General features: G+C 40.3%; 1 protein-coding gene across 1 annotated transcript in view; it reads left to right on the top strand.

The window, feature by feature from the left end:
• The window catches only part of NFE2L3 (NFE2 like bZIP transcription factor 3), a 34,537-nt gene extending 16,940 nt beyond the window's left edge, over window positions 1-17,597 (top strand). Inside the window, exons 2-4 of the mRNA XM_019958876.2 lie at window positions 5,289-5,456; window positions 15,218-15,301; window positions 15,932-17,597. Coding sequence (XP_019814435.2) covers window positions 5,289-5,456; window positions 15,218-15,301; window positions 15,932-17,176 — 1,497 coding nt within the window. The 3' untranslated portion in view covers window positions 17,177-17,597. The remainder of the gene's footprint in view (window positions 1-5,288; window positions 5,457-15,217; window positions 15,302-15,931) is intronic.
• Window positions 17,598-17,936: the final 339 nt, after the last annotated feature.

The following is a 17,936-nucleotide window of genomic DNA, read 5'->3' as shown; positions in this document are numbered from 1 at the left end:
TTATGGGGACCTTTAATTTATAGGCACTTGGCGGGAAGCAAGGTAACCACCTGGATTTGGAACTGACCTCTGGAGGGAGAGAGAGCAGTTTTGAGACTGAGCCTTTAACCTGTGGGATCTGATGCTGCCTCTAGGTAGATAGTGTCAGAACTGAATTAAGTTATAGAACATGCAGGTGGTGTCCCAGAACTGCTAGGTGTATGAACAGTCCACACATCTGTTGCCAGAAGTGAAGTAGCAGACCATTGAGAATGGAGGGACGACACAGTGTTTTCTTTTACATCAGATGTCATCATTATTATTGAGCAGTATTCTGAAAGCATGAGCAAAGCAATTAGACAAGAAAATGAAATAAATTTAAATCGTGAGAAGGAAGAGGTGAAAAATAATTAGTAAAGCAATGGACATGACTGTATACACTTGGGGGGAAAAAATAGAAATTAACAGGAATTATAATGGAAGAATAGTTTTTTGAGACTACCTTCTGTAGTTGCCTTGGACAAAATGAGTTTGCCATATAGGAATTTTAGGGGATAACTTTAGTTAGATATAATTTCAAACTTTAAAAAAAGTTGTGAGAATAGTATATATCCTTTACTCAGATTTGCCTGTTGTTTACATTTGGCCCCATTTGAGTTACCTGTTTATAATTATATCTATATACACATACAGTTCTTTCATTCTGAAACACCTAAGAATGAGTTGCAGCCATTACGTATAGTACTTCCTAGTATGATCTATAACCAGTTAAACAGAATCAGGAAAATTTAACATGAATCTAAGACTATAATCTATTGTCCATACTCAAATTTTATCTATTGCCCCAGTAATATCCTATGTAACTACTTTTTCTCCTGGGTCTGCATCTAACCCAGGAGCACATGTTGCATTTACTTGTCAAATCTCTTAAATCACCTTTAATATGGAAAAGTTCTTTCAGTTCCTGACCTTTAGATTTTGGAAGAATATCTTTATTTTGTAAAGTGGCTCCCAATTTTGATTTGTCTGATGTTTCCTCATTACACTGAGAATATGAACACCACAGAAATGGTATTGTATCCTTCATATTGTGTGAGGAGGCATCTTGCTTTATTGCCATATTGTGATGATAGATTTGATTGCTAGTTTATTTTTCTTTTGAACTTATTTTGTGTTGGGGTGCAGCCAGTTAACAATGTTGTTATAGTTTCAGATGAACAGCAAAGGCACTCAGCCATACACGTACACATTCTTCCCCCAACCCCCGTGACCCCATCCGGGCTGCTGGGTAACACTTGACCACTTGGTTTAGATGGTGTTTGCCAGGTTTCTCCTGAAGGGTTATTAGTTTTCTCTTTGTAATTAAAAAGTAATCTGGGGTGATACTTTGAGGCTACTTAAATATTTTTATTTTTCATCAAGTTTTTATTCCCTAGTTTCAGTATTCATTCATGATTTTCTAACTCCATCATTCTTCTATATTTATTAGTTCCATTCTACTGTAAGGGAGATATTTCCCTTTTTCCTCATTTACTTGTTTATACTGAAATGAACTCGGTCCTTTTATTTAACACATTTATTGAGTTATGATCCATTATTATATGATATAATAGGATTTTTAACCTATTTTCTGCTTCTTGCCATGTGATTTGTGGTCATACAGAATTTCTCTATCTTCCATTCTTCTCCCGAGTTTTAAGGCAGGCCATCTTACAGACTTTTGTTACCAAACTCTTAAACACTTTGAAAGTTTCCTTATGGGCTTGATCTAGTTAGGTGTTAGCCACTGGTTTCCTCTGTTATTGTTTATTTATGTATTGTTATAGATAACATTCTCATGTTTGCAAGTTTATGTGTCTCTCTACATGTGTTGTATTAATTCTGATATTACAGACTAAGGAGACCTTGCTTCATGGTTCTAAAATAGATCTTGTGATTTAGAGGTTAGAAGCTTCTATGCCCACCAGCAGCAAATTTATTTGTAAACAAAGTTAACTGCCTCAGGAATTTAGAATTTTGAATTAGATTCTCTTAAAGTTATGACCAACCTAGAGAGTATATTAAAAAGCAGAGACATTACTTTGCCAATAAAGGTCCGTCTAGCCAGCGCTATGGTTTTTCCAGTAGTCATGTATGGATGTGAGAGTTGGACTGTGAAGAAAGCTGAGCACCGAAGAATTGATGCTTTTGAACTGTGGTGTTGGAGAAGACTCTTGCGAGTCCCTTGGACTGCAAGGAGATCCATCCAGTCCATTCTAAAGGAGATCAGTCCTGGGTGTTCTTTGGAAGGACTGATGCTAAAGCTGAAACTCCAGTACTTTGGCCACCTCATGTGAAGAGTTGACTCATTAGAAAAGACTCTGATGCTGGGAGGGATTGGGGGCAGGAGGAGAAGAGGATGACAGAGGATGAGATGGCTGGATGGCATCACCGACTCAATGGACGTGGGTTTGGGTAAACTCCGGGAGTTGGTGATGGACAGGGAGGCCTGGCGTGCTGCGATTCATGGGGTCACAAAGAGTCAGACACGACTGAGCAACTGAACTGAACTGAAGGCTTAACAAAAGAAACCTTCTCTTGGCAAAAGATTGAGGTTAAAAGAGTGATGACGAGTCTTATCTTTTCCCTTCTTCCCTGAATTTAGATGGGAATCAGAGTTTCAGTTGCAGAAAAGAGCAAGACTATGGAATCTCACTCATCAGAAATTGCATACAAACTCTTAGGATGTTGTATCTAGGAGTTCATCTGTTCAGCAACTATTATTAAGGGTCTGCTGTGTGCCAGGCTGTGGTGTAGGCAGAGGGTATACAGCAGGAATCAAGCAGAGTCCCTGCCCTCAGGAAACTTGCATTCTAGTGGGACAGATTAGACAATAAACAAATAAAATAACATGTTCAATTCAGTCGCTCAGTCGTGTCCAACTCTTTGCAAGCCCATGGACTGCAGCACTCCAGGCCTCCCAGCCCATCGCCAACTCCCAGCGTTTACTCAAACTCATGTCCATTGAGTCAGTGATGCCATCCAACCATCTTATCCTCTGTTGTCCCCTTCTCCTCCTGCCTTCAGTCTTTCCCAGCATCAGGGTCTTTTCAAATGAGTCAGTTCTTCACATCAGGTGACCAAAGTATTGGAGTTTCAGCTTCAGCATCAGTCCCTCCAATGAATATTCAGGACTGATTTCCTTTAGGATGGACTGGTTGGATCTCCTTGGAGTCCAAGGGACTCTCAAGTGTTCTCCAACACCACAGTTCAAAAGCATCAATTCTTTGGCGCTCAGCCTTCCTCATAGTCCAACTCTCACATCCATACATGACTACTGGAAAAACCATAGCTTTGACTAGATGGACCTTGGTTGGCAAAGTAATGTCTCTGCTGTTTAATATGCTGTCTAAGTTGGTCATAACTTTTCTTCCAAGGAGCAAGAGCCTTAATTTCATGGCTATAGTCACCATATGCCGTGATTTTGGAGCCCCAAAAAGTAAAGCCAGCCACTGTTACCACTGTTTCCCTATCTATTTGCCATGAAGTGATGGGACCAGATGCCATGATCTTAGTTTTCTGAATGTTGAGTTTTAAACCAGCTTTTTCACTCTCCTCTTTCACTTTCATCAAGAGGCTCTTTAGTTCTTTTTCACTTTCTGCCATAAGGGTGGTGTCATCTGTGTATCTGAGGTTATTGATATTTCTCTCGGCAATCTTGATACCAGCTTGTGCTTTTTCCAGCCCAGCATTTCTCATGATGTACTCTGCATATAAGTTAAATAAACAGGGTAACAATATATAGCCTTGATGTACTCCTTTCCCTATTTGGAACCAGTCTGCTGTTCCATGTCCCATTCTGTTGCTTCCTGACCTGCATACAGATTTCTCAAGAGGCAGGTCAGGTGGTCTGGTATTCCCATCTCTTTCAGAATTTTCCAAAGTTTGTTGTGATCCACGCAGTGAAAGGCTTTGGCACAGTCAATAAAGCAGAAGTAGATTTTTTTTCTGGAACTCTCTTTTTCAATGATTCAACGGATATAGGTGTTAGTTACTGTGTATTGGAAGGCTGATGGGAATTATCCAATAGACAAGGAAGTATTGTTGATACAGAAAAGAGGATAGGGTAGCAGAAGCAATGTCTTCGAGCACATGAGCTACTTGTGATGGAGGATGTGAACAAGAGATCATTGAGGTAAGAAGACCAACATGTACAGTGTCAAGAATTTGGTACAGAGAACAGAGAAGCAAGTAAAACCAAGTGGGCCATCAGCACATTAGCCTCCTTTTCCTTTTGCTCTTGCTTTGATTTCTCTCCTTGTTTTAGCATCTGTGTATTTACATTTCTTTGACTTTTATTTTCTTTTTAAAGATTAACATTCCTGTGGTTTAGAGTAGGGGGCAGTAATGCTGTCCTTGAGTTAGTCCAGTATGTTTTGTTGCTGGAAGAGAGAAACTAAAAACAGATCCTTGGAAAGAATTTAAGAGGCCTTGATGTTATGTTGGGCTTCCCTGTGGCTCAGATGGTAAAGTGTCTGCTTGCAATGCGGGAGACCCAGGTTCGATCCCTGGGTCTGGAAGATGGCCTGGAGAAGGAAATGGCAACCCACTCCAGTATTCTTGCCGGAGTCTGGTAGGCGACATTCCCTCAGGCGACAGTTCATGGAGTGGAACACAACTCAGAGTTGGACACGATTGAGCTTAGTGGGGAAACGGTATACAGAGAATTTTTAATATAATTGGAAGTATCAGAATATATATTATATGCTAAATGGCAACTGTTTGAATGTTCAGAAGAATTCTCTAGCCTTTTAATTATCTGTCTCCTTTTAATTATCTGTCTCCTAAGTTAAAGGTGAAGGACTCATCTGTATAAATAAGCATAGTTGAAAATATCAATGGAGATGTTAGTTTAAGCTTTTACATTAAATTTTTTTCAAAATAAAAATTTATTTACATTTTTTCTGATTGTAAAAAAATACATGTTTATGGTAAAACATTCAAACAGTACAGAAATGTATAAAATGAAGTCAACTCTCTTTACCCTCCCTGAAGTCAGGGGGTTTATAAATGCAAATAATTTACATTATCCAGATCAGAACAGCCTGTCTCACAGTGAGTTTTTGAAAAGGACAGGACACAAAAGTGACCTTTGTTTCAGAATTAAAATGTTTCTTTGATACCAAAATAATGAAATGTCAGTCTTAGCTTTCGACTTGTGGGTTTTCCTGATCACTGAGCAGTAAGTACAAAACAGTTTTAAAGATTTTACTTATTTGATGAAATGTGGATTTGTACTTAGCACATTTTGGGGTCGGTCCTTTTTATAGGAGAATGAGGTATTAAGAGGTGTGAGTCACAGTCCCCAGCATGAAGAAAATGAGCAAAGATCATCAACCCAGAAGGAAAAATCACTACAGCAGAAGAATGAAGATGAAAATAAAGTAGCAGATAAGCCTGCCTGGGAGGCAGAAAAAACCACTGAATCTAGAAGTGAGGTAAGCATGTCAGAATATTCCAACCATACTATTTTGGCTTTAAGGTAGATTTTATGTCTTTTGACAATTTGTGTTGAGAATGGATTTTATATATGTGTGCCTTACTAGAAGTAAATTTGATATATGAAAATACATATTTTTTAAAATTGTGGATGTGGTTATTTTATTTACAAAGGAATTAGCCATAGACCATTATATCTGGTTAAACCCACACACCCGTCCAGAAACCTGCTAGCAGGTTTTGTTGTGGTTTTGATTGAGGATTCCTGGGTTCAGGATGCCGGCATCTCTGGCATCTCAGCCAGAGATGGCTGGCATCCTGAACCCAGGAATCCTCAATCAAAACCAGCCACTTTCAGAAGTAGTAGACAGGTTGGCTAGGTCTGGGAAAGGAGAGAACCCTACAGGGATATCACTCTCAATCCGGTTGGAACTTGGGCTCACACCCTCGCTCAGTCTCCTGGTGCACCATGCTCACTGGGCATCCATGAGCCCACTTTGCATCTTTGGCCTAGGTGGAGTCAGATAGCCTCATTGACTCCTTGCAACTAATAACCACACTCATGAGTAGTGGAGAGAGTGGAGAAAGGTGAACTCCAGGAGCCAGGCTGAACTCCTTCCTTCTTTAACATGGGACCTAATCTGGGTTCTACTCAGCAGTGGTCCAGACAGGTGAGCATTCCACAGACATTTAACCACTTAGTACTTCCCCTGGCAGGTGGCACCCTTGCAGGTCTTGCCTGACAGGGCTCCCAGCCCTGCACTGCCCCAGGTGGAATTTGGGGCTGTGCCTTGAACACCCATGGAGGGTAGAGTACTATGCCTTGGCCCTTCTCAGGCAGCCCATCATCACTGTAGCCTTGACTTTCTAACATCACCCTGAACATAACATGATTGACAGAATGAAGCCTGAAAGCAGTTCTGCTCCCTCTGCTCACTCACCACTCCCCCGCCCCTCCAGCCTGTTCTAACCTGTTTTAGGGAACTAGTTCTTCCCTGCATGCTGGGTGAACTCTAGGACAGGCCCTATGCTAAATAATCAGACCCAAACCTCTCTGCTCATCCCAGTGCAACAGTTGGTAGACAGAACCAGTGTAAATTCTCAGCAAGTCTGTAGTTTTCCCACTCCTCTCCCTGCTGCAACCTCAAAGCCTGGCGGGGAGGAAAAGGGTGTGTGGCCAGCTTCTTGGCTTTTCCCAGTTCTTCCTCCCTTGTTTGTTCAGCCATCTTCTCTGAAGCTGAGGGTGTGATGGGTGGTAAGAGCTCAGAAAAGGTGTTCCTTTACTGTTGCCAGTCTGAAACTGGTTTCCCTGGACTGCAGAATGTATTTAAAACCACTTCTGTTGGTTAGGCACTTTCATTTTGCAGGTTCTTTGGAGACCCCTCCGAGTCCCCTCCAGCTAGGAGTCTCTCACTGTCCTTCTCAAGGACACATGCACCTCCACCTCCAAGTGGCCTCTCAAGCACCTGCTGGTCCTGGAAACCTGCACCTCACCTCCTTTGTCAATCATTTCTCTAGCTGCAACCCATGCTTGCATCTAGAAATATGCCTCTTGGATTATTTTTCAGGCAAGCTCTGGATGCTCATCTGTTCTGTTCCCTAAACACACCATGTTTCTAAGTGGTCTCTTTGAATCCTTTTTTGCTAGTCTTTAGAAGATGTGGAGTTCACCCCAAGGAACCCCTTTCCATTTTCACTTTACCTCAGGCTATTCAACCCTTTTATGAGCTAGTTAAATGAGACCCCACTGCAGCCTGGCATTTCACTGTAACCTGCAGAGGTATGCCCAGCTGCCTCTGCTTTTACCCACTGGTATTTTCCCCAGGCCTTGTGTTCCTTTGTAATTAGTGTACCTTGCTATGTGGCTTTACCAGCTCCTTATGTGAACACGCACGCACACACACACAAATGCCAGAGAATTGCCACATCGGTGCCAGTGAGTACTGAAATAACCATGTCTGTTTTGGAGGAGACATTTCAGGCCACTTTACTGAGTGCCTCACAGACCATCTTTTCTGAGGTGAAAGATGTCCTTAAACTGGTCTTACTGCCACTTCCTTGTGTATAGATTGATGCTGTTGATTCATTTTTTTCCTGGGTATGTCTTTGCAATTATACCCCTTCACAAGGCTTCCCAGAAAAGTAGGACCTTATTTTCTCCTTTTTTGAACTGCCTATAGTAACTCACTCACTGCTAGGTAATAGGCACTCATTAAATAACAATGAAGTGATAGATAAAGTAGAGAGCTTCCTTGGAGAATTTGAAATATTTCACTGCAGACAGACATCAGTTTGGACAAAACTGTCTAGAAACACAATCACTTAAGAGTGTGGCATTTGTGCCTTGGTTCTTAATTATCAGACTCAGCTCCTTTTTTGTAGGTCCATGTTTCTATTTTGTGTCAGTGTTTAAATTACACTTCTTGTAGGAACTTCTAATGATAAAGCAGAAAGGAGTTACTCTGACCACAGGGAATCACTGGCATTTGAGAATATTTAGGATGACTGACATAATTTACTCATTAACAGTGACTTCCTTCTAGCTGCAGTGCAAGCCTAGACTGCTATTAATGAAAAATACACAAATATATACAGGTTAATTGGTCTGAAGACACATTTTTCTCACTAAAGACAAGTTGAATTTAAAAAGTAAAAAAAAAAAAAAAGCAACAATACATATTTTTTAACTTTACAATATTGTATTGGTTTTGTCATACATCAACATGCATCCGCCACGGGTATACACGTGTTCCCCATCCTGAACCCCCCTCCCTCCTCCCTCCCCATACCATCCCTCTGGGTCATCCCAGTGCACCAGCCCCAAGCATCCAGTATCGTGCATCAAACCTGGACTGGCGACTCGTTTCATATACGATATTACACATGTTTCAATGCCATTCTCCCAAATCATCCCACCCTCTCCCTCTCCCACAGAGTCCAAAAGACTGTTCTATACATCAGTGTCTCTTTTGCTGTCTCATATACAGGGTTATCGTTACCATCTTTCTAAATTCCAAATATATGCATTAGTATACTGTATTGGTGTTTTTCTTTCTGGCTTACTTCACTCTGTATAATAGGCTCCAGTTTCATCCACCTCATTAGAACTTATTCAAGTGTATTCTTTTTAATGGCTGAGTAATACTCCATTGTGTATATGTAAAGGTAGAAAATGTGTCCATATTTTTTTTTTACATTCCTAGTGATCTCTGTTCAAAATGCAGTGAATTCTTGGCCAAAAACAGAACTGATTAGGAAGGAGGACTTTTATGTGAAGATGTAGGACCGCAGTCATGTAGTCCACAGTTTAGGCCCTCAAGTAAAAGGTACAGGCTCATGGGATTCTGAAGAGAAGTGAGGGGATTTTCTTTGTAATGGAAGTTAAGGGCAGGCTTAAGGGCAATACCAAGAAATAGGGAGACCCCCATAGACTAGCAACTACCTGAACCCAAAACCGCCCTCAGAGCAGAAAGGAACCTGGGGAAAAATACAGCTCAGTGAGAGTGGACATAAGAGGTGGTAATGTGGTAATAGTGAGATAATGGGTGTTTAAGGGACCCCGTCACTTCTTCCTTCCATCTTCCCATCTCCTGCGGAATCAACCAGAATGCTGGTTGTAAGGGGTTAGCTTCTCAAGCCTCCATCGATGGGCACTGAAGAGGAACAAACAGGTAAAAAAGATCTAATGAGACAGATATATCTTTGAATAGCCTGAAGGGTCAGTCCATAATTCACTTTAAACAGAATGATCTTCATACCCATATTTCCATGTTCTAAATATTAAGGCTTTCTTTTCTGCAAACAATGTTATTTACCCATAATTAAGGGGTTTTTTGGGGGAATGAATATAGATTTGTGCTGATGTTACCCGTTCTCACACTTGTGACCATCAGGCAAATTTTGGTCAATGGTTGGCCAGGACGAATGAATCAAGTTTCTGAAATTTCTTAATATCTTTCTTAGTATCATTTAAAATATCATTTAAAATCTTCACCAATTGGTGAAGAAGTTTGCTGCCCACTAAGGATGCATAATTTCCAATTAAAGAACAAGAAACACTATCCACCAGCTTATCTTAAATATGTCTTAAAACATCCAAAGAAAGACACACAGAAACCTTGAAAACATGGCAAACCCATTTGTACCACACACAAAATCATGAAATTAAAAGACACTTGCTCCTTGGAAGAAAAGCTACAACAAACCTAGACAACGTATTAAAGCAGAGACATTACTTTGCTAGCAAAGGTCTAGTCAAAGCTATGGTTTTTTGCAGTAGTCATGTATGGATGTGCGAGTTGGACCATAAAGAAGGCTGAGTGCTGAAAAGTTGATGCTTTTGAACTGTGGTGTTGGAGAAGAGTCTTGAGAGTCCCTTGGACTGCAAGGAGATCCAACCAGTCCATCCTAAAGGAAATCAATCCTGAATATTCATTGGAAGGACTGATGCTGAAGCTTCAATACTTTGGCCACCTGATGCGAAGAACTGACTCATTGGAAAAAGACCCTGATGCTGGGAAAGAGTGAAGGCGGGGGGAGGAGACAACAGAGGATGAATTGGTTGGATGACATCATTGATTCAATGGATATGAGTTTGAGTAAACTCTGGGAGTTGGCGACGGGCTGGGAGGCGGTTGCAACGGGTCGGACACGACTGAGTGACTGAACACCACCACCACAAAATCAGTCCAGCTGATCTGAATCTTCAAAAAAGAAAACCCTTGAATAAAAAGTTATGGGTGGGAGTTATACACAGCACAAGTCATGAATGTGAATTTACTAACATGTAAAGACACACCAGATACAGAATTCCTGGATGAGGCATAATGGATACTATCTTCAAATCAGGCACAAAAGCTGAAGATATCAGATGCCATGACGGAGGCTGGGGTTGAGTAGATCACAAGTCCATGCCTGTGGGTACCTGAGTTCCCCGCTTTAAAGCTCAATGTTTAAAGGCTCTTCTAGTTTAGGAAATGACAGCTAGGACACTTCTGGCCATGAGCTAGGAGGCAGAGCAAGGAAGCGGTCCATCCAACTTTTAGAAATCAGACCACCAAGTGTTGTGGATTCAGACTACCATCACAGTCAGGAATCCTGAGTCAAGAAAAGGTGTAGAAAGTGATAGAAAAACTGGTCCTTGAAGAGAAAAATATAAAACTGAGTTGGTAAACACTTTGTATGTGGCATTCCTATAGAAAACAGCTCTCAAATATGAACTTTTGCATTAAAAAGAAAAGACAATGATAGAATAAGAAAATTACTTTTTTTTTAAATTTTATTTTTAAACTTTACATAATTGTATTAGTTTTGCCAAATATCAAAATGAATCCACCACAGGTATACATGTGTTCCCCATCCTGAACCCTCCTCCCTCCTCCCTCCCCATACCATCCCTCTGGGTCGTCCCAGTGCACTAGCCCCAAGCATCCAGTATCGTGCATCGAACCTGGACTGGCATCTCGTTTCATACATATTTTTCATGTTTCAATGCCATTCTCCCAAATCTTCCCACCCTCTCCCTCTCCCACAGAGTCCATAAGACTGTTCTATACATCAGTGTCTCTTTTGCTGTCTCGTACACCGGGTTATTGTTACCATCTTTCTAAATTCCATATATATGCGTTAGTATACTGTATTGGTGTTTTTCCTTCTGGCTTACTTCACTCTCTATAATAGGCTCCAGTTTCATCCACCTCATTAGAACTGATTCAAATGTATTCTTTTTAATGGCTGAGTAATACTCCATTGTGTATATGTACCACAGCTTTCTTATCCATTCATCTGCTGATAGACATATAGGTTGCTTCCATGTCCTGGCTATCATAAACAGTGCTGCAATGAACATTGGGGTACATGTGTCTCTTTCCCTTCTGGTTTCCTCAGTGTGTATGCCCAGCAGTGGGATTGCTGGATCATAAGGCAGTTCTATTTCCAGTTTTTTAAGGAATCTCCACACTGTTCTCCATAGCGGCTGTACTAGTTTGCATTCCCACCAACAGTGGAAGAGGGTTCCCTTTTCTCCACACCCTCTCCAGCATTTATTATTTGTAGACTTTTGGATCGCAGCCATTCTGACTGGTGTGAAATGGTACCTCATAGTGGTTTTGAATTGCATTTCTCTGATAATGAGTGATGTTGAGCATCTTTTCATGTGTTGGTTAGCCATCTGTATGTCTTCTTTGGAGAAATGTCTATTTAGTTCTTTGGCCCATTTTTAAGTCCTAGGACAGACTGGGAAGTATGAAGCAGCAGTATTCAAAGTTTATGCCAAAATATTTCCAAAATTAAAATGATCTTATGACTCAGATTAAAGGGATACACAGAATCCCAAGCAGACTAAATAAAAAAATTAAGTCCCAGATCTATCACAGTGAAATGACAGGGCAACAAAAACTAAGGAAATAAAACTACCCAAGGGAGGAAATGGGTGAATTTAACTCAGATGACCATTATATCTACTACTGTGGGCAAGAATACCTTCGAAGAAATGAGGTAGCCATCATAGTCAACAAGAGTATGAAATGCAGTACATGGATGCAAGCTCCAAAATGACAGAATGATCTCTGTTCATTTCCAACGCAAACCATTCAATATAACAGTGATCCAAGTCTATGCCCCAACCAGTAACGCTGAAGAAACTGAAGTTGAATGGTTCTGTGAAGACCTACAAGACCTTCTAGAACTAACACCAAAAAAAGATGTCCTTTTCATTACCGGGGACTGGAATGCAAAAGTAGGAAGTCAGGAAACACCTGGAGTAGCAGGCAAATTTGGCCTTGGAATACGGAATGAAGCAGGGCAAACACTAATAGAGTTTTGCCAAGAGAATGCACTGGTCATAGCAAACACCCTCTTCCAACAACACAAGAGAAGACTCTACACGTGGACATCACCAGATGGCCAACACTGAAATCAAACTGATTATATTCTTTGCAAAGATGGAGAAGCTCTATACAGTAAGCAAAAACAAGACCGGGAGCTGACTGCGGCTCAGATCAAGGCTCCTTATTGCCAACTTCAGACTTAAATTGAAGAAAGTAAGGAAAACCACTAGACCATTCAGGTATGACCTAAATCAAATCCAATTATACAGTGGAAGTGACAAATAGATTCAAGGGATTAGATCTGATAAGAGTACCTGAAGAACTATGGATGGAGGTTCATGACATTGTGTAGGAGGCAGTGATCAAGACTATCCCCAAGAAAAGCAAAAAGGCAAAATGGTTGTCTGAGGAGGCCTTACAAATAGCTGAGAAAAGAAGAGACGAGAAAGGCAAAGGATAAAAGGAAGGATATACCCATTTGAATGCAGAGTTGCAAAGAATAGCAAGGAGAGATTAAAAAGCCTTCTGATCAATGCAAAGAAATAGAGGGAAACAATGGGAAAGACTAGATATCTCTTCAAGAAAATCAGATACCAAGGGAACATTTCATGCAAAGATGGGCTCGATAAAGGACAGAAATGGTATGGACCTAACAGAAGCAGAAGATATTAAGATGGCAATAATACACAGAAGAACCATACAAAAAAGACTGTCATGACCTAGATAACCACGATGGTGTTATCACTCATCTAAGGCCAGACATCCTGGAGTATAAAGTCAAGCAGACCTTAGGAAGCATCACTATGAACAAAGTTAGTGGAGGTGATGTAATTCCAGCTGAGCTATTTCAAACCCTAAAAGATGATGCTGTGAAAGTGCTGCCCTCAATATGCCAGCAAATTTGGAAAACTCATGAGTGGCCACAGGACTGGAAAAGGTCAGTTTTCACGCCAATCCCAAAGAAAGGCAATGCCAAAGCATGCTCAAACTACCGCACAATTGCACTCATCTCACACACTAGCAAAGTCATGCTCAAAATTCTCCAAGCCAGGCTTCAGCAATATGTGAACCATGAACTTCCAGATGTTCGAGCTGGTTTTAGAAAAAGCAGAGGAACCAGAGATCAAATTGCCTACATTCCTTAGATCATCAAAAAAGCAAGAGAATTTCAGAAAAACATCTATTACTGCTTTATTGATTGTATCAAAGCCTTTAACTGGATCACAAGAAACTGTGGAAGATTCTGAAAGCAATGGGAATACCAGACCACCTGACCTGCCTCTTGAGAAATCTGTATGCAGGTCAGGAAGCAAGTTATTATTTTTTTTTAAATTTTATTTTATTTTTAAACTTTACAATATTGTATTCATTTTGCCAAATATTGAAATGAATCCACCACAGGTATACCCGCATTCCCCATCCTGAACCAGGAAGCAAGTTAGACTGGGATATGGAACAGCAGACTGGTTCCAAATAGGGAAAGGAGTACACCAAGGCTGTATATTGTCACCCTGTTTATTTAACTTATATGCAGAGTACATCATGAGAAACGCAGGGCTGGAAGAAACACAAGCTGGAATCAAGATTGCCGGGAGAAATATCAATAACCTCAGATACACAGATGACACCACCCTTATGGCAGAAAGGGAAGAGGAACTCAAAAGCCTCTTGATGAAAGTGGAGAGTGAAAAAGTTGGCTTAAAGCTCTACATTCAGAAAACGAAGATCATGGCATCTGGTCCCATCACTTCATGGGAAATAGATGGGGAAACAGTGGAAACAGTGTCAGACTTTATTTTGGGGGGCTCCAAAATCACTACAGATGGTGACTGCAGCCATGAAATTAAAAGATGCCTGCTGCTTGGAAAAAAGTTATGACCAACCTAGACAGCATATTAAAAAGCAGAGACATTACTTTGCCAACAAGGTGTCCGTCTAGTCAAAGCTATGATTTCTCCATGTCATGTATGGATCTGAGTTGGACTATGAGGAAGGCTGAGCGCCAAAGAATTGATGCTTTTGAACTGTGGTGTTGGAGAACACTTGAGAGTCCCTTGGACTGCAAGGAGATCCAATCAGTCCATCCTAAAGGAAATCAATCATGAATATTCATTGGAGGGACTGATGTTTAAGCTGAAGCTCCAATACTTTAGCTACCTGATGCGAAAAACTGACTCACTGGAAAAGACCCTGATGCTGGGAAAGATTGAAGGCAGAAGAGGATGACAAGAGGATGAGATGGCTGGATGGCCTCCCCGGCTCAATGGACATGATTTTGAGTAAACTCCAGGAGTTGGCGATGGGCTGGGAGGCCTGATGTGCTGCAGTCCATGGGGTCACAAAGAGTTGGACACGACTCAACAATTGAACTGAAGGGGGTGGTGGAAGACTAGTTTACTATAGGTCTGTCATTTTATAACTAAATGCCACAAGACCGTGCTGAGGGAAAATATTAAGCCTGACCTAAGCATGAAGGCAAAATAGTTCCAAATTACAAAGACTAAAGAGTTCATTAAGCCACTCTAGAAAACTATGAAATCATTTCAACAAGAAACTTAAACCCTTTAGGAAGGCAGGAGATGAAGCAATAGCGAATAAAGAGGTTGATAAATCTTGGTAACTCTAAATACATGTTTGACTGAAAATTACAATATCCTCTCAATCAATCTGGAAGGTTGGCTGGGGAGGGACAAAATAATGTGGAACTAACAAGCCAAAAAAATTGATGGAAGATTATTAGGGCAGGAATAGAGGAAAAGTTGAGTTAAATGTTGAAAGCAGGATATTAAAATACTGAGTACTAAAAAAGGGAATATAAAAATTCTAAAATAAAGATAAAAAATTCAGCTTAGATATGACTTGGTTATCCTTTCTAGATTAAGTCTAAAAGTCCCAGGCAACCACTTTAACCTTTTAAATGACTTTTTCTACAGAGATATCAAAATGGAACAGATTCATTTTTCTCTCTGGAAGACTTATTTCAATTGCTTTCATCGCAGCCTGAAAATCTACTGGAGGTAATTAGAAACTTGGCTTTTATCCTAGCAGGAAAATATCTGCACTGACCTCTTTGTGAGTACACATTAACATTTTTACCTGGGATATACAGCTTTAATACGTAATGGTTCCTAGTGCATTACAACCCCGTGGGTTGTAACCAGGCTCCACTGTAAATTGTTCCCCCCTTCCAAATAATCACAAAGGTATAATCGGATTCATAAAATCCATGTTGGATCAATAGACAGTACATACTTGACAAATTAAGGCACACCTTAGTCTTTCTGGTAGCACTGTACTTACATGACAGTCCACAGGGTGGATTTAGCTTAGCTTATAAACAGCTAGGATAAGTAATAAAAATAACAGGAAGATAATACTAGATGTAAGACCAGCTTTTATATTGACAATCTATTTAAAAATCAAATGTGATGTTCAAAGACAGTCTTTCCCCCACTATACCATAGTCTCATTTGAGCTCACATTGTGTAGTTGGTTGCCTGCATTTAAGGGAAATTGTTCACAGCCAACAGCATATCCTTATTTGTAATAGAGGCGTTAACAAAGAGAACTGTAGTACTGCTTTATGTGTTAGAACTGGTGTTGAAATAGTTTTATGTATTTACAGCATTTTTCCTCTCCTTTTTCAGGGAGTTTCACTGGGAGATATTGCTCCTCTCCCCAGAAGTATCAATGATGGCATGAATTCCCCCACACATTATAATGTAAATTTTAGCGAAGCTGTAAGTCATGATGTAAGTCTCCACGAGGCCATGTTACGGTGTTCTGACAATACATTTAGAAGGGATCCAGTAGCAAGGACTTCACAGCCACAAGAACAAATTCTACAGTTAAGTTCTATTACCAATACTGAACAGACCCTTCCTGGAACTAATTTGACAGGATTTCTTCCATTTGTTGACAATCAGATGAGGAATCTAAGCCAAGACCATCTGTATGATCTTGATATAAACATACTTGATGAGACAAACTTAATGTCTTTGGCCACAGGTTTTGATCCCATGGAAGTTTCTTGGCTGCTTGAAGAACCAGGTTATGATTCTGGGCTTTCCTTAGACTCAAGTAACAATAGCACCTCTGTTATCAAGTCTAATTCTTCTCACTCTATATGTGAAGGTGCTACAGGTTCTAGCAGTGACCTTTCCCACCATGACCTAGAAGGGGCTGTAGGAGGATACTGTCCAGAGCCCAGTAAGCTTTGTTACATGAATGACAAAAGTGATTCTCATTTTCACGGAGACCTTGTATTTCAACATGTATCACATAACCACACTTACCACTTAGAGCCAAGTGCACTAGAATCCACTTCAGAATCTTTCTCAATGCCTGGGAAGTCACAGAAAATAAGTAGATACCTGAATGACACAGACAGAAACTTAAGCCGTGATGAACGACGTGCTAAAGCTTTGCATATCCCTTTTTCTGTGGATGAAATTATCCGCATGCCTGTAGATTCTTTCAACAGCATGTTAAGCAGGCATTATCTAACAGATTTACAAGTGTCGCTCATCCGTGACATTAGACGAAGAGGGAAAAATAAAGTTGCTGCTCAGAACTGCCGAAAGCGTAAACTGGATGTAATTTTGAATCTGGAAGATGATGTATGTAGCTTGCAAGCAAAGAAGGAAACCCTTAAGAGAGAGCAATCCCAGTGTCACAAAGCTATAAACATAATGAAACAGAAACTGCACCACCTCTATTGTGATGTTTTTAGTAGGTTAAGAGATGATCAAGGTAGACCAGTCAGTCCAAACCAGTATGCTCTTCAGTGCACCCACGATGGAAGTGTTGTGATTGTACCCAAGGAATTAATGATTCCAGGCCAGAAAAAGGAAAACCAAAAGGGAAAACGAAAAAATGAGAAAAAAAATTGAAGATGGATTACACCAATACACATAAAAGCAGTCAGAAACTGATAAAGGCTCACACATCTGCTTCCAAGTTTAGCTCATGTTAGCTTTTAAGTACTACAACTTCAAGCTTATGTGGACAAGTTTAGGTATCAGTATCAGACCTGGGGCAGAAGCCACAACTTCATGAAGTCGTAACAGTACGTACAATGTGACATGAAAACAGCATTACTTTGGTAGCCATTTCTTAAGATGGTCTTTTAAAAAGCAAACACTGGATGAAATTATTTCAAAATGTTTTTTGACTTAAAATGCAATTTAACCTTAAGGTTTTTTCACTTAGCACTGAAGTTGGGTGTTTTTTCAAGAGCCTTTTTAATTTTTATGAATCCTTAACTTATATAGCTTTTTCTGTGGAAATAAACTTTATATTTGACTTTATAAAGTGCTCACTTTTGCCTTTTATAGATGCTAAGCAAATTTACCTTATAGTTCTCCTCCAAAACACCCACAAAAATACAGGTGAATATCCAGCAAATAGGACAGCAATAGTATTAAATTACAAATTGATCAGACTCTAGCCAAACTGAAGTCAGTATACTGAACTGACAATATTGGCCTCCCCCACCCCTCCAAAATTAACACATGACATGAAACAGACCAGGTTCTACTCTAGGATGCACCCGCCAAATTATCCAGGAGCTTTCAAAATACTGTACTACATTAATGTCTGAGGACAAAGAGCCTCCCCCACGTAACTACATGCATACGGGGAACTGGAACT

The sequence above is a fragment of the Bos indicus genome, chromosome 4, assembly GCF_029378745.1.
Source record: "Bos indicus isolate NIAB-ARS_2022 breed Sahiwal x Tharparkar chromosome 4, NIAB-ARS_B.indTharparkar_mat_pri_1.0, whole genome shotgun sequence".
Classification (NCBI taxonomy): Eukaryota; Metazoa; Chordata; class Mammalia; order Artiodactyla; family Bovidae; genus Bos; species Bos indicus.
Note: the sequence above shows the minus strand (reverse complement) of the source record. Positions and strands in the feature narration are given on the sequence as shown.